Source organism: Oryctolagus cuniculus, chromosome 4, assembly GCF_964237555.1.
Source record: "Oryctolagus cuniculus chromosome 4, mOryCun1.1, whole genome shotgun sequence".
NCBI lineage: Eukaryota > Metazoa > Chordata > Mammalia > Lagomorpha > Leporidae > Oryctolagus > Oryctolagus cuniculus.
Window position 1 is genome coordinate 3929166 of NC_091435.1, and position 22477 is coordinate 3951642.

General features: G+C 65.3%; 1 protein-coding gene across 2 annotated transcripts; it reads left to right on the plus strand.

Moving 5' to 3' along the window:
* Positions 1 to 1261: 1261 nt before the first annotated feature.
* Positions 1262 to 21014, plus strand: LOC100009451 (interferon-induced GTP-binding protein Mx2). 2 transcript variants are annotated; one of them, XM_051838018.2, is made up of 14 exons: positions 1262 to 1317; positions 6348 to 6626; positions 7073 to 7265; positions 8506 to 8643; positions 9720 to 9874; positions 10410 to 10548; positions 11766 to 11964; positions 13494 to 13572; positions 14393 to 14515; positions 15386 to 15527; positions 17519 to 17677; positions 17878 to 17954; positions 18956 to 19259; positions 19999 to 21014. In XM_051838018.2, exons 2-14 carry the CDS (start codon positions 6399 to 6401, stop codon positions 20532 to 20534), a joined length of 2472 nt encoding a protein of 823 aa, XP_051693978.2. In that variant the 5' UTR covers positions 1262 to 1317; positions 6348 to 6398; the 3' UTR covers positions 20535 to 21014. The 2 variants fall into 2 exon arrangements, with proteins under 2 accessions (XP_051693978.2, XP_051693979.2); XM_051838019.2 differs by having other exon boundaries at positions 19005 to 19259.
* The last annotated feature ends 1463 nt before the right edge of the window (positions 21015 to 22477 follow it).

Genomic DNA, 22477 nt, shown 5'->3' on the forward strand with positions numbered 1-22477 from the left:
TGGCCCAAGTGCTTGGGCCCCTGCACGCACGTGGGAGACCTGGAAGAAGCTCCTGGCTCCGGCCGGGCCCAGCCCTGGCTGTTGCAGCCATTTTGGGAGTGAACCAGTGGATGGAAGATGTCACCTGTACCCACGGCGCTGCCTGCGGCTGCACATCTGCTGGGCCTGGAAGCTCCCACCCTAACACCAACGACCTCGCACCCCTCGTCCCCGGCTCCGGCCTGGGCTGTGCGTCTCTCCTGGATCTCGGTTCTCCTGCCGTCGGTCCCCTGCCTGTGCACACGGCTTTGGCAGGGCAGTGGCGCTACCCCGAGTGACCCGCGACAGCGTGCATACCTCGTTCTACCTCTTGGCTCTGCTGGGGTCACGGGGCTGGGGCCTCGGGGACAGCTTGGTCGAGCTTCATGTTTTTACAGATTTATTTATTTGCAAGAGGGAGAGAGAAATTGATCTTTCACCTGTTAGTTCACGCCCCAGATGGCTGAAGCCAGGAGCCAGGAACTCCATCCGGGTCTCCCACGTGGGTGCAGGGGCCCGAGCACTTGGGCCACCTCCCACTGCCTTCCCAGGCCATGAGCAGGGAGCTGGACCGGAAGCAGAGCAGCCGGCACTGGAACCAGCGCTCCTGTATGGGATGCTGGCGTCGCAGGCGGGGCCCAGGCTGAGCAGGTTTTGTGGGTGGGGTAATGAAGAACCATAAATACCATGTGGTTGGGCCGCAGAGCCGGTGACGGGCTCAGGGCCGGTTCTGAGCCTGGCGTGTGTCCCCAGCAGCCTTCTGCCTCCCCGCAGGACAGCGTCCTGACGAAGCGGGGCTGGCGGGCAGCTGTCCTCAGCTGTCTGTGCAGCTGCACTCCTCGCGGGGGAGAGAGGAGGTCCCAACGCGGCCCCGAGCGTGGCAGGGCCACACCGGCGCAGTCTGCTACGGCAATGCACGTGTCAGTTTAAATGAAGAGTCACGGGGAATCCCAGCATCCCCTCTCATGCGCTCAGCTGCTGCGTGGACGGCGCTGGACCTCAGCTCGCCGGGTGCAGCCCCACCCCACTTCCCCGGGGACCCTCTGGCAGCTCCTGGCCCCCCCCAGGGCTGCCCCTGTGTTCACAACCCACCGCCCTGGATGCTCACCAGCCCCTGTGTGAGCTCAGCCGGAGTCTGTGGCTCACTCAGTTTCATTTCTGCGGGGAGTGCTTGGTTTCATTTCTGTTTGTTGGAGACAGGGCAGGGCATGGGGCGTGGCCACCACAGCATGTAAAAAGGAAGCCCGGGAGGGGAGGGGGGGGTACTGCCTGCTCTCTGTCCATCCTGAGCCTGCAAAGGTAAGAGCTGGCCGGCCCGGGGAGGGTGCCGCACACAGGACAGGCAGCAGGTGCGTCTGAGTGACAGGACTGTGCCCCGTCAACGCCTGGGCCAGAAGGCAGAAGCCACAGACGAGGGTGGCTGTCACTGCCTGTGTGGGTGCCGGCATGCAGACAGCAGCTTCCCGAGGGAAGTGGCCTGCTCCGGGACACCACGGGGTGGCTTGCAGGGTGCTGGGCTGGGAGGGGTCTTTAGTCCTCAAAGCCAGGGGGGTCTTCAGAGGCCCCTCCCATCTGCAGGGTGCCTGGCCCGGGGGTTGGGGCAGACCGGGTTTCTGGCTTGTCCCTGTTTCCCTCGTTGAGTGCTCCTCGGCTAGTGGGAGCCCAGGACCGCCCGGGTGAGCAGGTGCACATGGCTGTGTCCCGTGCTGCTGGGCGGAAAGAGGTGTCGGGACCCTGACACTGGTGTGAAATGCCGGTCACCCCCACGGTGAGCCCCTGCCTGCCGTGAACTGGGAGGACCAGGGCTCCTCGCCTCTGTCCCAGCCGCACCTAGGACTCCCTCACCAGGGACGGGACTCGTCATCGGGCTTTGTGCAAATGCGCCGTTCCTCGGCCCTCAAATGTCAGCACCCAAGAGCCCTTGCCTGCTGGGTCCCCGGGGCCTGGGAGGGGAGGTCCTCTGAGCCGCCAGTCGCTCCTGGGGCCGGGGCTGGGGCTGGCGCCAACAGCAGAGCGGCCAAAGCCCTGGTGCCCGGGACAGTTTGGGGGCGACGTGGAGGCCGTAGCCCAGCCAGCCGTGCGGGCAGCAGCCTCTGCCTCGTCCCTCCCCCCTGAGCCTTTCCCAGCCTCCCCAGATGTCAGGGCCACCTTCATCCTGGTGGCCATGCTCAGCCGGGCAGGTGTCCTCGGCACACAGGTCCTGAGGAAGATGTCAGCTTCAGGCCGAGGGAGCCCTGGAGGAAGGGTTCCATCCCGGGGCTGGGCTGCAACCGCCCTCCGTGGCACAGCTTTGTTCAGGGTCCAGCAAGTGTCCCTGCCCCCTCCCGCTTCCCCCGATGTCTGGAGAACTGGGGGGAGGCTGGGAGCCAAAGCCTTCCAGGAGCAGGAAGTCCTCCCCCATGGGCAGGGTCGGAAATCCCCTCCCACCTCTGCCAGTCTCTGCCGCGGCCCGGCCCTGGCGGCCCCCCCTCTGGACCTCAGGCCAGCAGGACACGCTGTCCAGGGTTGTGCCTGGAGCCAGGGACGTCACTTTGCAGCAGCTTTAGGAGCTGCAAAACTGCCTGGAAGCCCGCGTTGGGCAATCGCTCCTCTGTAGGCTTTGCATTTTTTCCCAGCCCTTGTGGCAACACACACGTGACGAGGCCTGGCGCCCCCTGGTGGAAGAGGAAAGAGCCAGCGGCGCACTGACCAGGCATGGCCTCCCAGGAATGGACAGCAGGCAGGAGCCCAGGGGTTTCTTTCTTGCTGTGCTACTTCCTGTTCAGATTCACCGGCTGCGGGCGGAAAGTGTCTCACCAGCTCTCACGGCCAAGTCCTCACCCCCAGGACGACAAAAGGTGGCCTTATAGGGAGTAAGGCCATGTGTGGTCAGCTGCCCGGTGCTCTGAGGCCGCGGGGCCAGTGTGGTCCAGCAGGATGGGCCCAGGGCGTGGGTGCAGGGACCCGTCCTCGAGGGCAATTTTATGCAAAACAAACAAACAAACAAACAAACAAAAAACAAACCTAAAAGAGCAGAGGACTTCCTCGCGAGATGTCTTCTCTCGGCCCGGGAATGCGAGGTGGCTGTTGCGCAAGCGCAGTCTGTCCAGGGCCCGGACTGCGGCAATGCCGGCGGTGCCGCAGCCGAGCTCCCGCAGGGAGAGCAGGGCAGCCCTCGGGGGCGCCAGTAACCCCTCGCGCGCAGAGCAGCCCTCGGGGGCGCCAGTAACCCCTCGCTGGGGCTTCCAAGGACGGGACCTTCCAGGAGCCCTCGCGTGGCAAGGAGGGCCCCCACCCGCCCCTGGACCCCACTCTGAGTTTCCGAAACGTAAGCTCCTCCTCCCCGGGCCCCCCTCCGGGCTGCCCTGGACAGCCTCCGCGGCTCCCTGCGCTCCCAGCTGCCGCGCGTGGAGCCCGACCGACCCAGGCCTCCACGGCTCGCGCTGGAACCCCGTGGCCGGCAGCAGCCCTGCTGGCTCGCCTTCTCCACTCGCCTTTGCTGAGGCCTCGCTGCCCCCCCGGAATCCTGTGTGCACACACGCGCACACACACACTCATGCACACACATATACGCACGTGCACACACACAAAGTACACCTGCACATGCACACACACATGAACGCGCACACACGCACACACACACAAACACGCACGCGCACACACGCGCACACACATGCACACACATATACGCACGTGCACACACGCACACGCACGCATACACACGCATATGCATGCGCACACACATACACGCACACACATACACGCATGCACACACATGCATGCACACACGCACACACATATACGCACACGCACACACATGCACGCACACAAAGTACACATGCACATGCACACACACATGAACGCGCACACACGCACACGCACGCACACACATACACGCGTGCACATACACACACGCACACGCATGCACACATGTGCACACACATACACGCATGCACACACGTGCATGCACATGCACACATGCACACACGCACACAAGTACACACACATGCACACACATGTGCACATGCATGCACACACGTGCACACACGTGCACATGCACACACGCGCACACACACATGCACACACACACACACTCCGCTTTCACTTCCTGTCTGTGTGCAGCCCTGGGCTCGCTCCGCAGGCTGCCCGTGGCCCCCCGCACTTGTATGTCCGCGCTGGCGACGCCGCCACAGAGCAGGGACTGCGGGATTCCAAGGCCTTCGGGCCCTGGCTCGCTCTCAGACAGAGCAGGGCTGGGGGACCCCCGTCCCCGCCTCCCACCTTCCCTTGCCTCGCGGCTCAGTGTGGCCCCTGTTCTCCCTCTCCATGTCACCCGGCTCCTGCTTGTCTCCTGGGAGACCCTGCGGGCTGCAGCGGGGGGACAGGTGGCTCTCCAGGCTCAGGCCACACAGCTGACCCCTGCCTGCCTTACCCAGCAGCCTCTGTGACGGTGTCCTCTCTAAAACGCAGCAGGGGCGGGGTGTGGGGGGCGTCTTTCTCCCAGAGGCCGCCCCACTCACCCCTGCCTCAGCCTTCACACACCCCTGCACGTTTTCACCCCTTTACCTCGCATTCAGGGGGCGGTGCATAGCGCCGAGCCCTCGGGCCTGCACAGCCCGGCGCATCCCACTGCTTCCCCAGGGAGTGCAGGTGCCGGGCAGTTGTGGGTTTCACCCGGGAGCTCCCCTTTCTGCAGAGGGGAGGGGAGGCTCGGCTCTGGGGAGGCCGAGACGCAGCAGGGAGCCCCTCGGGAACCCGTAGAATGGCCCGGCCTCTGAGCAGGCCCAGGCCGGCAGAGAGGGACTGTCTGCGATTAGGGCAGGGCCGGTGCAGCCCACGGTGGGAAAGCTGCCCACCACTGCCCGGGCAGTGCAGACACGGGGCCCATTGCCGGTGGCCGCCGGGGTTTGGAGAGGCATCCTGCCCTCGGGAATGGGCACTGCTCCAGGCCTGCAGCCCCTGACCCCCTCTGCAGTGTTCCGAGCCAGGGCCAGGACCACCGTGCCTCGTGGGGACCATGCTGGACCTGGCGTCCCCTTGTCAGCCGTCCTGCTCCGCCGGGGCTGACCACGCAAGCCCACTCACACCCACTGTGGTGTGAGAGCAGCTGGCAGGCAGCCCCCTCTCCGCCCCCTGTGACTTCCGGAAGCTTCCTCCTTCCCCTCCTTTAGCCAGGAGGGAAGACCGCAGGCTCCGTCCCCTGGTTTGGAAAGTCGTGGCTGCATTCGGAAGAGACTGGAGGCCTGAGAGCGGCGACAGATGACAGGGCGTGGGGGTGGGGCAGTTAAAAGCAGCAGAGCCCTGGGTCCACGCAGTGAGTTCACTCGGGATTAAATCTCGCGTTAGGCGATGGAGAACTTGGGACAGGACCACGACTGCGTTTCCTGCACAGGTTGTGCCTTTTTCAATTTACAAAGGAGAGCCTTCTGCGTGTCCTATCTAACCTAAGCACTGCCTTAGGCCCAGCTGTGACCTTGAACTTGGGCGTTCCTGACTCAGGAGTTCCTGCTAAACTGAACTGTGGTTGCCTTTCAGTCGTAAGAGGAAACGCGGGTGCTGGCCGGCGTAGGTCACACCCAGGGTTCTGCCAGGATGCGGTGCACATCAGCCCCAGAGGGGGCGGGAGCTGCTTCTGCCCTGGCCGTAAGCAGAGGGAGTGGCTCAGCTCCCAGGAGACGGGCCACAGGGCGCAGGTGCCAGTGGCCAAGCTGCCCCTGCAGGGGCCGGCCCGGAAGGATCCCTCAGGCCTCTAAACAGGAAAGCTTTCTCCCGCTCGCATCCCAAGGAGGTGGACTGTGCTTGGAGGGGGCGGGTGCCATCCAGCCCCCTAGAGCCACGCGGCTGGCTGCTGGAGAGGGGTGGGCTGTGGCAGTCAGAGTGGGGGCCCTGGACAGAGGCACTGGCTGGCTGTGGCTGCCCCCTGGGGGTCCCGGTGGCATACAGAGGGAATCCAGCCCTCAGGGCCACGGGCTGTGTTCCACAGTGATGACAACACCACCCACGGAGACACGGGGGGGCCAGAGCCCACGGCAGCCAGCCTGCGCCCTGATGTGAAGCTGACCACAGGGTGGCAGGCCCTAGTGGGGCTACCTGCTGTCCCCCCACCACCACCCCAAGCCACAGAGGGCTGATGCCAGCCGTGACGTGGCCCTTGCAAAGTGGCAGTGGGGCCCTCCTGGGCAGTGTAGAGTCACTGCCCCATCCCCCATGTGGGCTTGGGGCTACCAAGACCCGTCCTGGCGACAGGGACTGCTCCTGGCCTCTCCACCTGCATGGGGGGAAGGCTGAGCGGACGACTGAGGCCGACTTCCGGTGACACGGGGGCCGCTGTCCCACCTGTGTCTCTGCAGCGCTCTTCAGACGTGGGGCGGGCCCCCACCAGCGGTGACGAAGACAGCTGAATGTCCAGAGCACACAGGAACCGGCTGCAGAAGCAAAAGTCGTTTTCCTCCCGTTTCTGCCTCAAAGAAGAAATGAGCTTCTCACTGCAAAAGTCCCCGCCGTGTGTCGTGGGGCCGAAGGAATGGCCGGCACCCCCCGAATGGCTGGCGGGAAGGGCGGACCCCACTTCGCTCCCCAAGGACTTCAACTTTCTGAGCCTGGTCGAGCAGCAGGCCTCGAAGGCCAAGGTCAGTCGGAGAGGAGTTGTTCAGGCCCCAGCCCGCCCCGGGGATACGACGCAGGCCTCCCCGCGGCACTGCACGGCCGCGGCCCCCTGGGACCCTGCTCACACCCAGCAAACGCCAGATACCCAGCTGGGGCTGCGGCAGCACTGCGCCTCTGGGGGGGGCCTGGGACTTCTGTCCCGTGTGCTGGCGCTCCATACCGGTGGCCCGGCTCCCCACCAGCCTGCCACCCCCCGGCCCTGTACCTCTCCTGGCTGAGGGCTCCTCTCCTGCTCTGCCCAGCCCCTCCTCCAGGAGGCAACCCCCACCTCCACCTGCTGCCAGAACCCAGGACCCCCGAGACCCGTCCCCTGTGCCCCCCGCACCTCCTGTCCACAGCCACCGTCGATGGTGGCCGCCCTACTTGTACCAAGACTCCCGACCGTGGTGCCGTGCGTTCCCGTCCGCAGGGGCCTGAGAACAACCTGTACGCCCAGTACGAGGAGAGGGTGCGCCCGTGCATCGACCTCATCGACTCCCTGCGGGCCCTGGGCGTGGAGCAGGACCTGGCGCTGCCCGCCATCGCCGTCATCGGGGACCAGAGCTCGGGCAAGAGCTCCGTGCTGGAGGCCCTCTCTGGAGTCCCCCTCCCCAGAGGCAACGGTAAGTGCGGGGGCCAGTGGGGCTCCAGGGCCAGCGACGGACTCCTGCCAGCCACAGAGCACCCCTGGGACCCCGGGGGTCCAGAGACTGCCCTCAGGGACAGCCCTGAGAGGCCAACCCCCACGGGCCTGGAGACTGAGGTCGGCATGCGTGGCCAGAGCCCCTCACCTCGTGTGGCCTCTGCCAGAGGGTGGGAGCACTCCTCCTCCTGTCGGGCAAAGCTAGGAGGTTTCGGGTGACACGTGAGGTCCTTGCGGAGGATCCCGTTGACAGTGTGCGTGGCTGCTAGGCCGGGCGATGCCGGCTAAGACACGCCATCTCCCTGTGGAAATGCTCTGAAGGGCGTGTGTGGAGCCCAGCAGCTGGCGCGTGGATAATTTAATCAAATGGTGCCAAAGACGGACAGGAAGGGGTGCTTGGCGTGGACCCCGGAGAGGGCCTGCGGAAGGGCTTCCCAGGCCTGCAGGGAGCCAGGACAGCGGCTGGCGTGGAAGGAGGGGCATGGACAGCGGTCCTGGAGGGAGTGGCCACCGTAGAGGGAGGCCTCCCTCGCCCGCGGCGCCCTGGGCTGCTCCCAACAGTGACTGGAGGACAAGGCCACCAGACCTGGGCCCCTGCCGGCCACAGCAGCCTGCTCCGCTCACGAGGGGATGTCCCAGGAGACCCTGTCAGCCCGGGCACCTGCTGGGGTAGAGATGTGAACGCCAGAGGAGTGGGGAAACAGCCCCCGCCCCGCCCAGGGCAAGGGTGTGAGGGAGCAGGTGCTCAGGGCCCCAGCCCCAGCCCCAGTCCCCACTCCAGGGGCCCTCCCTGCGCATGGCAGCCTCACACTCTCCAGTGCGGCCTCCTCGGGCTGCCCGGGCTCTCCCAGGCAGCACGCCCTTCTTCCCAGCCCTCCAGCCCCCGGGGCGTGGGGAGCGGGGGGGGGGTGGCGGCTGGCCCCCTGGTGGAACCCAGACAGGCCTCCAAGCAGACATCTGAGGGCCCCACATCCCCGTGCACCACACCCAGAGCAGGGCAGGGGCTGCAATGCCGGCCAGCAGTGACCGCTCAGGGACCTGTGAGCCAGGGGCTCCCGCTGCAGCAGCAAAGGCACGGACACACCCCAGCACCTCGGCTCCTGCGCACCTGCCAAGCCAGGCCCCGACGGGGACCACAGGTGTCCGTGGTCCGGGAAGTGGGGGCAAGGGAGCAGAGAAGCTCGGCTTGAGAGGAGACTGAGCATGTGGGGCCCTCGCAGGGATCATCACGAGGTGCCCGCTGGAGCTGAAGATGAAGAAGCAGCCGTGGGCGTCCAGGTGGAGGGCAACCGTCAGCTACCGGGACGTGCGGCTGCAGCTGGACAGCCCCTCCCAGGTGGAGAAGGAGATCCGGAAAGGTAGGGCCCCTGGGCTCCTCCCTGACACGGGCACGGCCTCCCCGCTGGGACACCTCCCCTGTCCCCGCACGACCTCGTCCAGGTCACCGCCCACTGGTTACCTCCCAGCTGAAGACCCTGGGTGGCTTCCCTCAGCTCCCACAGCCCTGTGGCTGCCTGGGCCGGCCCCGGCTCCCCTCCCCCTCCCCCTCCGCTCCCCAGCTCTGGCCTCCCACCTCCTCCACGGGGAACAAACTGTCTTCCTTCTAGGTTTTCCCGTGTGCCCATCCCAGACCTCCCACCTGTCCCGTTCCTCCTTACCTACCTAATCCCTACTGATCCTCGAGGTCTCAGATGGCCTGTTCCGGACGTGCCCCAGCCCAGGGGGACGGACAGCGCTTGTCCTCCCCAGGCCCTGCTACACTGGGGCCACAGCTCCACGCCCTCCCAACCTGACGTTCCCCGTCAACATGGCCAGTGCCCCCAGCCATTGAACAAGGTTGGCTGAAGCTGGGTACACGAAGGCCCCGTTGCTCCCGGAGTCTGCACAGCCCGCCTGGGCCTGCCCGCGAGGCTCCTCCTCCCTGCTCCCACAGCCCAGCCCTGAGCTCAGCAAACAGCCCCGAACACACCAGGCACCTCTCCTCCGCGGAGGCGCCGGCTCCAGGCCCCCTAACAGCACACGCCAGGTGCAAGGGAGAGGCCGTGGCCGCCTCCAGGGCGCCTGCCCGCCCAAGCGGCTCCCCAGGCAGACCAGTCCTCACAGGACCCAGGCCGCCTCCGGTTCCGGGGCTCAGCCCCAAGTACAGAAGCTGCTGGGGCCCTGAGATTGCCTGGGCTTCCTTAGGATGCTACGGACAGGGTTTAAGCTGCCACAGCGCCCCCTGGTGCCCCCTAGGAGCTGGGGCAGTCACACTGCCTCGGTCTGTGGCCAGCACGTGTGCCAGCTCCCACCCAGGGCCTCCTGCACTGGTTCAGCAGGCTTCTAGAAAAGCAGCCCCCACATTGGGACCCCCCTGAGCTGCCCGTCCCCTGGAGGCCAGCGGTCCTCGGTGTTGCGTCACTCACGGGGGCTCCTCCCCTCTCGGCCTCTGCAGCCCAGAAAGCCCTGACGGGAAGTGACACGAGCATCAGTCAGGAGCTCATCACCCTGGAGGTCACCTCCTGCGAGGTTCCCGACCTCACGCTCATTGACCTGCCTGGCATTGCCAGGCTGGCTATAGGCGGGCAGCCCCGGGACATCGGAGAGCAGGTGAGCCTCGTGGGGACTCGGGGAGGGGCCCGGCTGCAGCGGCCGAGGCCTCTGGGGTCCGTGCCTGAGCCTGCAGCGCCCCAGGGCGCCTCTTGGTGCTGACCACCCTCCCACTGAGGCCCCTGGGCCTTTGCACGGCTCTGCCCGCTGGCCTTCCCTGACCTCCATCCTGAGCTCTGAAGCCAGCTCCCCATGACCGCCCCCTCTGATGCATCCATCGAACCCCTCACTTTTCCTGTCTGGCCTCCTTGTTTCTCCATGTGGGGAGCTCACTGCCGGTTCCCCTGGGCAGAACCCCAGAGGCGCTGGAAGCGGGGGGCCCTGGCTGCAGGCCCCAGAGCGTCCTCAGGGAAGAAGAAAGGCCGCAGGGAAGGGAGGCAGCCCAGCAGGCCGGGGCAGGCGGACAGGCCTCCAGGGGGTGGGGTTGGCCCGCCCGGGGACCCTGTTGCCTCGCCCCATCACGCCCGTCCCCTGGCCCTGCTGCCGCGTGGTCAGATGGGGCCACGGCTCGTCCTCTGTGTCTCTCTGGCCCCAGATCAAGGCGCTCATCAGGAAATACATCCAGAGGCAGGAGACCATCAACCTGGTCGTGGTCCCCAGCAACGTGGACATCGCCACCACCGAGGCGCTGAGCATGGCCCGGGAGGTGGACCCCGACGGGGACAGGACCATCGGTGAGAAGGAAGATCCAGTCTTCCAGGGAACATTCTGGAAAGTAGCGCTGTGGGAGGTGCCCTGCGTCCTGCGAGGATCCAGGGGCTGCCGCTCTGGGTCATCAGAGATAGTGCTGTTTGGACGCTGACGTCTCTGTGGGATTTAGAGGCAGCTTCCTGGTCCTCTGGTTTGTGGCAAACTCGGGTAAGCAAAGCCCCCAGTGACTACGGCCATCATGATGGTGAACTTGGCCAGTCAGTGCAGTGCTGGAGTCTACACAGTCAGACAGACCTCGGCCTGGGCCCCAAACAAGGTTGAAACAGAAATGCAAATTTTCTGCGCATTCTAGGGCTCTATTTCTAAGCATAGAAATAAAGGGAAATGTGCGAGGTGTGGCAGGGGGAGGAACCGGCCCCCAGGCTGGGAACTGCATGATTGACAGTAGCCGAAAGGTGGGAGCCCGGATGTGCTGACCCAGGGACCAGCAGGGGGGTGGCAGCTGGGCAGGCGGCGTCCTCTCCCCGCTAGGGCCAGTCCTGGTAGAAGACCCCCGTGCGTCAGCCCCTGCCTTCCCTCTCAAGGAGAAGCCGTGCCCTAGGTACGCGAGAGCGGCAGCCGGCTCAGGGTAGGGCCCGGGGCTGCTTCCCCCTCCCAGGGCCAGGGCCTCGCTCTCTCACTGGAAGGTGCCAGAAGGGATTCAGAGAGCTGGTGGCTCGTCCAGGGCATGTAGCTCTATGCTTGTCCGAATCTTCTAGGCGGGGTGAAGGTGGGCTCTTACATGAGACCTCTGGAGGGGAGAGAGAGAACAAATGCTCAGCTGTGGTTCCCAGGAAGGGTCAGGAAATGGTAGACCAGGTGGCCAGACTGCAGCACAAACTACAGGTGAGGCTTTTAGGTTTTCCATGGAAATAAAAAGCAAGGCAAACACTCAGAAATCCAAACTTTCAACCCAGCCCAAGGAGGGGGCGGAAGAGTGGGTGACAAAGGCGGGGAGCACAGAGCAGTGCAGACACCCCCAAGGAGGGCTCTGGGGGGGCCGCGAAAGGGACCTCGTGGTAGGAACGGCGTCCTGGGGAAAGGCTGGGCGGCTGGCCCCGTGGCGGCACCCACCTCCCTGGTGCCCACCACACGGCAGGCGTCCACGCACGTCGGGTGGGTCAGAGAAGGCCGCGCCCCGGGACGGGACGAGGAGCCCCGAGCCCTGGAGCTCCCGCTGACGTTCTGCGCCCTCCCGCAGGGGTGCTGACCAAGCCCGACCTGGTGGACAGGGGCACCGAGAAGGGCGTGCTGCAGGTGGCGCAGAACCTCACCTACCACCTCAAGAAGGGCTACATGATGGTGAGGTGCCGGGCCCAGCAGGAGGTCCTCAACAACCTGAGCTGCGCCGAGGCGGCCAAGAGAGAGATGCAGTTCTTTGAGGTGCACCCGCACTTCAGGTGAGCGCCTGCGGAGCCCCTGGCGCAGGACCCCTCCCCCCAGCCACAGCCTCCGGCCACCGGGGGCCCAGTGACAGCCGAGTGTCCCTGGCTTTATTCTAGGTGACGTTTCTGATGTAAAAGATCTGTTCAAAAGGCAGTTATATACAGTGCTGGGCGGGGGTATCCTCCGTCTGCTGGTTCACTCTGCAAGCAGCCACAGTGGCCGGAGCTGGGCCAGGTGGAAGCCAGGAGCTTCTTCCAGGTCTCCCACTTGGGTGCAGGGGGCCCAAGGACTTGGGCCATCATCCACTGCTTTCCCAGGCCATAGCAGAGAGCTGGATTGGAAGTGGAGCAGCCGGGACTCGAACCAGTGCCCCTATGGGACGCCAGCACTGCAGGCAGGGGCTTAACTCGCTGCTCCACAATGCCGGCCCTCTCAGGTTACGTTAACTGAGTTATTGAAACAAGTTTAAATATAGCTCCTTGTGCTCTAACAACAGAGTTGACTGCGTGGCCCTGCACAGAGCACAGAACATTGGGGTTTCCTGCGAGGATCTCACTGGGGTCCCACGAAGTCTAGGGAGGTTTGTAAGGCAGGGGCAGGCCTTCCCACTCTTATAGATGAGGAAAGCAGGCCCAATGATACGTGGAAACAGGATTCGAGAAACATCTAGAAAGTTCCGGAAGCCCGAGTTTGCCATGGTAAGTGGCGCACACGAACAGGAGCTTTGTGGATCTTTTCTGAGCCGGCGCAGTGACAGTTCACTACGGCGTAAATCATCCTGTCGCCGCGCTGCGCTTGGCAGGGCACTGGGTCTCCCCCGTGTTTCGTCCAGGAATTTCCTATCCCTGGGCAGTGGGAGCCCGGGCAGAGGGCAGAGGGCAGAGGGCAGAGGGCACTCCAGCTCTAAGCAGAGAGGCAACAGAACGGTGAATCTGAGCAGAGCGGGTTTGCCTCCTGCTCACCGTGCCCTTGGGAGCTGGGCTGCCGTCTCCAGGTCTGCCCGGGGCATCCTACTGCTCCCTCCCGGATTACGTGGAACAGCCTAGGCACAACACGTCACATCCCTGTTTGCAAAGCCCTTGGAGCGGCGCCAGGCATGGTAGGCATCGGATGAACACCCATCGCAAGGAGCAAAATGCCCCCGAGTGCCACTTAGCGAGGGAGACGGAGAGACGCACCCGCAGGCACCTGCGAGAGGTGTTTGCACAAACTCGGGCGGCGCGGATGTCGCTGGCACCTCCGAGGTCTGGGCACCGTGGCAGCCCTGCGGCAGACTCGGGCGAGCGCCGGAGCCTGGCTGTGCCAGTTCCCTGCAGGCAGGCTGCCCCGCCCACCAGCTGGCTGGGAGGAGGAGAAGGGACAGCAAACGCGAGCTCCCGGCACCCTGCTTGCCTGGGTGCAGGCTGGCGCCCTCACTCCCTGCCGTCTCTCTCACTTCGATGGGCATCTGCGGCCCCGGGGAGCTGAGCTCCTCGCCCACGCCCTGTGAGAATGGCCGCCCAGCCCTGCCGCCGGGCCTGACCGGTGCCCCGTGTGCTTTCAGAGTTCTCCTGGACAATGGGATGGCCACGGTGCCCCGGCTGGCGGAAAGGCTAACGGAGGAGCTCAGCGAACACATCAGTGTGAGTAGGAGAAACGCCGCCTGCCGGGCGGCTGGCGTGCAGCAGGTGCAGGCGCCGCGCACAGCGCGCTCCGGGGAAGAGACGGAGCTGAGAAGCCGGCGTGAAAGGAACGGCCATGAGGCTGGCACACTACCCTTGTCAATTGGTCGTGACCCTTCACAGTATAAAGCCATCTCCCCAGCCTCACACCTGGGAGAGACGACCAGTTTGTAAGGAATAATCTCTCTCTGTGATTTCTCAAAAATAGACAGCCACGTGGTCTCCTGAGCCCATCCCCTGTAGAACTGTAGTCCAGCCTGGGGCTTGTTGAGAAACAGGGTAATTCTTTAAAATATCTATTTATTTGGAAGAGTTACAGAGAGAGAGGGAAGACAGGGATAAGACCTTCATTTACTGGTTCATTTCGCAAATGGCCGCAATGGCCTGGGCTGGGCCAGGAGCCTCCTCCAGGTCTCCCACGTGGGTGCAGGGGCCCAAGCACTTGGGCCATCTTCTGCTGCTTTCCCAGGCCACAGCAGAGAGCTGGATCGGAAGAGGAGCAGCCGGGACACAGCCGGCACCATATAGGATGCCGGCGCTGCAGGTGGCTGCTTTACCGGCTATGCCACAGCGCCAGTCCCTGTGGACCCTTTTAAAAACCCCTCTACAAAGCACCGAACAAAATCCAACAAGAGGAAGCCAGAGCGTCCCCTGGGAGCTGCAGCGCTCACCCACTGCACGCCCCGCCGTCCTGGGCCCCGGGGATCCCCGTCTGGCTGTGACGCCTGCTGGCCAGGTTCCCAAAGCGCCCGGTTTCACCATTTGCGATTGTCTTGTTCAGAAATCACTCCCACTGTTGGAGACTCAGATACGAGAGAAGCACCTGCAGGCGACCGAGGAGCTGCGGAGCTGTGGGGCCGACGTCCCCAGCCAGGAGGCCGACATGATGTTCTTTCTGATTGAGGTACGGGTGCCTTGGAGCGCCAGGTGACCCTGGGGCGCAGAATCCAACCTCTGAGTCACCGGATCCCTTTCGCTCAGGGCTGGGGCCCAGCCACGTGGTCCGGCCCCGCCTAGGCAAGTGCGGGTGGAACTCGAGTCTTAATAAATCTGCAGCAGGCTAACCTTTTCTTAAGATTTTTTTATTGTTTATTAATTTATTTTTAAGGATTTATTTATTTATTTGAAAGTCAGAGTTACACAGAGAGAGGAGAGGCGGGGCGGGGGGGGGGGAGTTCTTCCATCCGATGTTTCACTCCCCAATTGGCCACAAATGGCTGGAACTGTGCCGATCTGAAGCCAGGAGCCAGGAGCTTCTTCCGGGTCTCCCACGCAGGTGCAGGGGCCCAAGTACTTGGGGCATCTTCTACTGCTTTCCCAGGCCATAGCAGAGAGCTGGATCGGAAGTGGAGCAGCCGGGTCTTGAACCAGTGCCCATATGGGATGCCGGCGCTTCAGGCCAGGGTGTTAACCTGCTGAGCCACAGCACCAGCCCCTATTTATTTATTTGAAATGCAGAATTAGAGAGAGAGAGAGAGAGAGGTCTTCCACCTGCTGGTCCACTCCTCAATGGCCACATGGCCAGAGCTGGGCTGATCTGAATCCAGGAGCCAGGAGCTTCCTTCAGGTCTCCCACGTGGGTGCAGGGCCCAAGGACCTGGGTCATCTTCCACTGCTCTCCCAGGCCACAGCAGAGAGCTGGATCGGAAGTGGAGCAGCTGGGATTTGAACCAGCGCCCATACGGGATGCTGGCACCGCAGGCTGGGAGGTACCCTGCTGCCCCATGACCCTCCACTGGCCCAGCCCCCTCCTGAGGACCTGCTGTCCTTTCAGAAAATCAAGCTGTTTAACCAGGACATCGAGAAGCTGGTGGAGGCGGAGGAAGCCGTGAAGGAGAAGGAGACGCGCATGTACAACAGGGTGCGCCAGCAGTTCCAGCGCTGGGCCGGCGTCCTCACTGCCAGCAACCTGAGAGGTAGGGCTTCCGCCATAGCAGTGCCCCGCCCCAGGGCCACAGCGCGGCTGAGCCCGCCGTGGGAGGGACCGTGAGAGCGCTGTGCCCAGCCCGCGCCCCTGCCTTGTCCTCAGGCTCAGGCCGAGCAGCCCCAGGAGAGACGGGCCGGCGCCCTGGGCCCTCGCGGGAGCAGCCGACCTGGGAGCTGGCCCCGGGGCGCCTCCCCGGCCTCAGCTGTGCCCAGGAGCCAGGGGCCGGCCATGGTGGCGGCTGAGCCGCAGCCTGCGGGTGTGGCCTGCTGGACAAGGGGACCTGGGATAGTTCCCATCTGGGTGGAGCAGAGGACACGGTTACAGTTACAGCCACACAGCTTGGGTGCGTGTGTAGTGTGTGTGCTGTGTGTGTGTGGTGTGGGATGTGTGTGTGTACTGTGTGTGCTGTGTGTGTAGTGTGGGGTGTGTGTGTACCGTGTGTGCTGTGGGGGGGCTGTGTGTACTGTGTGTGTGTGGTGTGTGATGTATGTGGTGTGTGGTGTGTGCTGGGTGCTGTGTGGCACTGGGCAGGAGCTGCACAGCAGGGTGCTGCCGTGGCTGTCTCCACTGTGGTCTGCACTGGGTGCCTGCAGGACCCCCGCGAGCTGGGAGAACCTTTGAGGTTCTGTTTCCATGCAGCAAGTGGGAGTTTGCTCCGGGGACAGGGCGCCGGGCGCTGCCCTGGGGGTGGGAGTGGCCTCTGGGGACAGGGCTCCGGGCACTGCCCTGGGGGTGGGAGCATGCTCTGGGGACAGGGCTCCGGGCGCTGCCCTGGGGGTGGGAGTGTGCTCTGGGGACAGGGCTCCGGGCGCTGCCCTGGGGGTGGGAGTGTGCTCTGGGGACAGGGCTCCGGGCACTGCCCTGGGGGTGGGAGTGTGCTCTGGGGACAGGGCTCCGGGCACTGCCCTGGGGGTGGGAGTGTTCTGGGGACAGGGCTCCGGGCACTGCCCTGGGGGTGGGAGTGTGCTCTGGGGACAGGGCTCTGGGCACTGCCCTGGGGGTGGGAGTGTGCTCTGGGACAGGGCTCCGGGCACTGCCCTGGGGGTGGGAGTGTGCTCTGGGGACAGGGCTCCGGGCACTGCCCTGGGGGTGGGAGTGTGCTCTGGGACAGGGCTCCGGGCACTGCCCTGGGGGTGGGAGTGTGCTCTGGGGACAGGGCTCCGGGCACTGCCCTGGGGGTGGGAGTGTTCTGGGGACAGGGCTCCGGGCACTGCCCTGGGGGTGGGAGTGTGCTCTGGGGACAGGGCTCCGGGCACTGCCCTGGGGGTGGGAGTGTGTTCCGGGGACAGGGCTCCGGGCTCTGCCCTGGGGGTGGGAGTGTGCTCTGGGGACAGGGCTCCGGGCACTGCCCTGGGGGTGGGAGTGGCCTCAGGGGACAGGGCTCCGGGCACTGCCCTGGGGGTGGGAGTGTGCTCTGGGACAGGGCTCCGGGCACTGCCCTGGGGGTGGGAGTGTGCTCTGGGGACAGGGCTCCGGGCACTGCCCTGGGGGTGGGAGTGTTCTGGGGACAGGGCTCCGGGCACTGCCCTGGGGGTGGGAGTGTGTTCTGGGGACAGGGCTCCGGGCACTGCCCTGGGGGTGAGAGTGTTCTGGGGACAGGGCTCCGGGCGCTGCCCTGGGGGTGGGAGTGTGCTCTGGGGACAGGGCTCCGGGCGCTGCCCTGGGGGTGGGAGTGTGCTCTGGGGACAGGGCTCCGGGCACTGTCCTGGGGGTGGGAGTGTGCTCTGGGGACAGGGCGCCGGGCACTGCCGTGGAGACGGCCGTTCATGGAACACGCGCACACAGTGGTGTTTCTGCCCCTCGGCGTCAGCACCCCTCAGCCTGGCATCGGAGCCCGGGGTTGACTGTGCACCAGATCCACCCGCAGTCCTCCCGACGGGTGCGGGTGCGGCCGGGAGCAGGACCTTAAACAGCGTTCCGACCCTGAAAACGCGTGTGGACGGGCTGGAAGTCACCAAGGAGGTCTGCTTCACGTTGCAGTGAAAAATAACATTCAGGACGAAATCTCAAAGTACGAGAATCAGTATCGCGGCAAGGAGCTTCTGGGCTTCGTCAGCTACAAGACGTTCGAGACCATCGTCCAGCAGCACCTGCAGCAGCTGGTGGACCCCGCGCTCCAAGTGCTGCTCAGCGCCGTGGGTGAGGCCCGCCGTCCCGCCCCCCCCCCCCCCGCTGGGCGGCCTCGGGGAGGGGCTGGCACCTGCCGAGGGCGCTGGGCTCCCGGGGAACATGCACCAGCCCGCCCCCTACTGCGGCTCTGTGGCTGGGCGCCCCACCCTGGACCGGGAGCCCTGGGTCGTGCTTGCGTGGCACCGACGTTTTGTTCTCTCTCTGGTCAGAGATCGTCCAGCAAGCTTTCTGCGACACGGCCGCGAAGCACTTCAGCGATTTTTCCAACCTCCATCAGATCGTCCGGGTGAGTGCCCAGGGCTCCCCTGCCCCTCCCAGGACTGCTCTCGCCTGGGACAGAAGTCCGTCCTGCTGGGTGGGGTGGGGGTCGGGGTGCAGGCCGGTGGGCTGGGCGGGGGCGGGGGCTCAGCTCCAAGAGAGGCTGCCTGCTTGGCTTTGTCTCCCAGCCCTGACCTCTGCTGCGGGGCGGGGCTTGGCTCTGAGTGACAGCCCAGAGGCCCAGGGCGGGGACTGGCTCTGGAGTCCTCCTGGCCCCTGGCCACCATTTCTCCAGACTGGAGGCTGCCAGGGCCGAGCTTCCCGGCCCCCACGGTTGCTGCCCCCGGTCCTTTGAGCACCCCTGCTGCAGGGCTGGTTTCCCCGAGCTCCTGCCCAGCCCAGCAGGTGCAGGCCCCCACGTGCGTGGGACCTGCAGTCCTCGGGGAGACGCAGCCTCCCTTTGGCTCCCCGAGGCCAGGGCCCCGCAGGGTCTCTGCTCCGCCTCAGACTCATCAGAGCCCCGATCTTGTCCCCTGCAGCCCCGAAGTCTGCAGGGAGTGGCTGTCTGGGGTCACCCCACCGAGGGCTCCTCCCGGCCCAGGGGCTGCAGGGCTGGGCTCCGCCACTGTGTGTCCTCCACTGTGGAGTCTTCTGCTGCCATGGGGGCATGGACGGCACCAGGAGGGCGCCTCCGTCACCCTCACCTGGGGCGGGGACTTCAGCGTCTGGGTTTGGGAGGGTCACACACTTTCCCCCCTTGCCGACACCCTCCCTAGACGCCTTTGACTGCGTGGGAGGGTGGGTGGGGCTGTCCCAGGATTCCGAGGAAATGCACAGAGCCGCCGTCAGCCCACCCAGCTCACGAGAGCTTGGATTCAGCAGTGGGGAGCGGCAGGCAGCCCCAGGGCGGCAGGGAGGGAGGGAGGAGGCCGCCGCGTGTGCTGGCAAGGAACCGGATCTCCCAGGGATCTCCGCCCAGAGACCTTGCTTGGCTGTCAATTCCGGGCTAAACCTGAGAGTCCTTGCCAGCTGGCAGAGCAGCAGCAGAAGGCACAGCCGGTCTCTCTCGTGCGCCCAGAACAACATCGAAGGCATCAGAACGAGGCAGGTGGAGAAGGCGCAGGAGGTGATCCAGCTGCAGTTCAAGATGGAGAAGCTGGTCTACTGCCAGGACCAGATCTACAGCACAGTGCTCAAGGGTGTCCGCCAGGAGGCGCTGCAGCCCCCGGGGAACACGCCCCTGGCCTTCCCCCTGGCCTCCCGCTCTGCCAAAGACACAGCCCAAGTCTCCACCGTCAGCGAAATCGGAGCCCACGTGGAGGCGTACTGCTTGGTGAGCCCTGCTGTCCGCCCAGCCTGGGGGTCCCGTGGGGATCTACGCTCATGCGCTGCCCCTCTCAGGAGCCCTGTGAGCCGCTTTCGACTCCTCTGCCCGAACCCTTGTTAAGGTGGCAGCGCAGGGATGCAAATGAGTTCTGACTTCAGACTGCACGTGCGATGCGTGCACCCTCAGAACACAGCAAAAGACAGCAGGCATCGGCGCCCTGGCTGTCACCAGCCATCCTGGGCTGTCCCAGCACCGTCAGCCCCCCAAGGCAGGAATAACGGTCCCTTCCCCAGATTCTGTGAGCCATGTGACCCCCCCCCCTTTCCGTCCCTCCGTCCAGTGGCAGGTGCGAGGGTGCACAGGACGGGAGAGAATTTAGGCTGCAAACGCCTGGCTCCTGTACCCTTTCCAATCAGAACAGGGCGTCCAGCCGCCAGGCCACCTGACCTGAATGAAGACAGAGGCCGATGGACATGCTTGAAGCAGATCCCCCTACCTCCCCAAGGGAGCCGGGGGCACCATGGGCAGCGGGAGGAGCTCCCGGGCAGGCTGGATGCCCAGCAGGTGGCATGAGCTGGGGGGACCCAGGGAGCTAAGGGGACAGGTCAGACGCGCTGTTGTTTATTGATGGAGCGTCAGAACGCGGCAGAGTGAACCTGGACACGCCCAGGAGCCCCAAGGCCCTCTGGGGAGCCTCGGGCTTTGCGCCAAGACCCTCAGCCGAGCCCCCTCTCGTCTCTTCCAGGAAACCAGCAAACGGCTGTCCAACCAGATCCCGTTCATAATTCAGTTTTTCATACTTCGAGAAAACGGCGACTGCCTGCAGAAAGCCATGCTGAGGACCCTCCAGGAGAAAGAGAGGTACTCCTGGCTGCTGCAGGAGCACAAGGAGACCGCCACCAAGCGCAAGGCCCTGAAGGAGCGGCTCTTCCGGCTGGCCCAGGCGCGGCGCACGCTCTGGCAGTTCTCCAAGGGAGGGGTGCACTGAAGGGACAGCCCGAGTGGCCCCGGGCGGGGGCCACTCCCCCGTCCTCCCATCCCGGTCCCATACACATCCCCAGAGCTTGCGGCTGGTGTCCCCGCAGGCCCAACTCCCCTGACCTCCTCGGAGAGGCGCTGTTGAGGCCGTGGCCCCGCGCGGGCAGTGGGAGCCCCGTCACTCGTCACTCCCGCTGTCGCCGGCAGCCTGGGACAGCCCGGGGTGGGGGAGGGAGTCTGCATCTTGTTCCGCTTTGGTTGTGCGAGAATCTCGCTGGGCACCCAGAGCGGAGTCACCACTGATCAGCTGACGTCAGCAAGAACAGATCCCCGCCGTGGAGGGCCGGGGGATGACCTGGGGCCCTCTCGGAGTCCGGGTCCTGGGTGTTTGTGTCCCTTAGCGGTCACTCTCCAGGGGAAGCCTCGCGCCACTGCAGGTTCCCAGCCCCCGAGGCTCCTGCCCCCTGGGAGTTCGCCCAGTGTGGGAGCCTGCACGTGGTGTCCCCAAGGGACTGAATGAGGAAAAGCTTTTCACCAAAACCCTGCAGCCTTGCGCCAGACCAGGACCCAACGGGACAAGCGACGGGGATTCTGATTCCTACGTCATGCTTCTCTGATGCCCGAATACTGAGCACGGAGCCCTTAGCCCAGACAACACAGGGAACACTGTTCTCTGCTTGCTGTTGATCCGGGTTTGACCTGGAAAGCCCCTGCCGAGTCTGCAGCACAGGCCAGGGTGGGAAACCTTACACTTTCACAATAAAAGTTCATGGCAAAACCGCAGCCTGAGCCGTGGCCCCCAATTAGTGCCTTGCAGATGACGTGAAGATGCCGGTGTGTTTCCTTGCCCCCGATCCTCCCTGCCTGGGCCTCTGGGGTGACCGTGCTGGGCACTTGGCATAAGGAGAAGGCATAAGGAGACTCCAGGCACAGGAGGGCATCCCCGGGGCCGCCCAGAGCCAGCGGCTTTCATGGCCCGGAGCCACTGCACCCACAACAGCCACCCAGTGCCCCCGGCACCATGGGTACAGAGATACACAGCACAACCCAGTGCCTCCCAGGACCCCCCGTCCTCAGGCAGGAGACAGAGACACGGCAACTGCTCCTGTGAGCTGTGAACCTCATGCCCCCTGTGCCAGGAAACCGACCCTTCCCCTCCGTGAACGCCCCTCCCCAGCCCCAGCAGCCCCCAGCCCTGGCCGCAGCCCCGGTCTGCTCACCTGTCCCCACACCGCGCACCCCCAGCCTCCAGCAGGAGCCAGCACGGAGCTCCGTGAAGGCGCCCAACACGACCGAATCGAGGGCAGGGTGGGCGCGGCGTGGCCCCAGGTCACTGCCCCACGAGGGGCTGGCGGGCGGGCAGAGCCCACGCTCCGACCGGGAGACGGGAAACTTGCTCCTGCGTGGGTGCCCGCGGACAGCGGCCCTAAGGGGAGGCGCGGTTTTGCAGAGGCCACGGTGCCTTCCCGCTCCCTCAAAGCCAGGCCTGCGAGCCTGGGCCCCGCTCGCCCGCCCCCGCGGCTGCGCCCGCACACCCGGCTTTCAGCCTCCGTGCCCGCCCTGGCCCTGCCTTGCGGACCTGGTAGACACAGAGAAGTGGGGGTCAGCGCGGGCTCTGTGCGGGGTCCCTAGGCGGCCCCAGACCCTGCGGCCATCCAGCTCCCAGCGAGGCCAGCGTGCGGGACCGGGGGCCGCCTCTGGGACACGGGTCACAAGCGGAGGAGAAGACGAGACCCACAGGTGACCCGCGCCCTGGACGGGCATCCAGGCTGGACCGGGGCGACTGATCCGGCTCTGCCCCCGGGACACGGCGGGCCCGGACGTGGGCACAGCATCCGCTCCGCATCCCGCGACCCCCGGACAGCGCAAACCTGCGGGGCACCAGCGGCATCTGGCCAGAACCAGGGGACCCCGACCACGGCCCCACCCACCTGCTCCCTCCTCTCTAGGTGACCCCTGTTTCCGGCCCCGCCCCTCTTCCTGGATCCGCCCCTCCTCCCAGCTCCAGCACCTGCTCCAGACTCAGACTCTCCCCAAAACCAAACCCTGCTCCCGGCCACGCCCCCCCTTCTGCCTCCTCCAGGGTCTCCCAACCCCACTGCCCCCTCCATCAGCCCCTTCCCCCGGGACCGCCCCTCCACAGGCTCCGCCCACTCCACGGCACCGCCTCTCTCCTCCCCGCTCCAACCGAGCCCGGGCCCCACCCACTCGTGGAGGCCCCGCCCCTCTTCCTGGATCCGCCCCTC

What these genes read in the sequence shown, in the direction of transcription:
- LOC100009451 (XM_051838018.2), top strand. Translation starts at nt 6,399, where the DNA reads ATGTCCAGAGCACACAGGAACCGGCTGCAGAAGCAAAAGTCGTTTTCC. An exon ending in GGAGAAGGAGATCCGGAAAG is followed by an intron (nt 8,644 to 9,719) that starts GTAGGGCCCCTG and finishes CGGCCTCTGCAG; the next exon opens with CCCAGAAAGCCCTGACGGGA. An exon ending in AGTGCTGCTCAGCGCCGTGG is followed by an intron (nt 17,678 to 17,877) that starts GTGAGGCCCGCC and finishes CTCTCTGGTCAG; the next exon opens with AGATCGTCCAGCAAGCTTTC.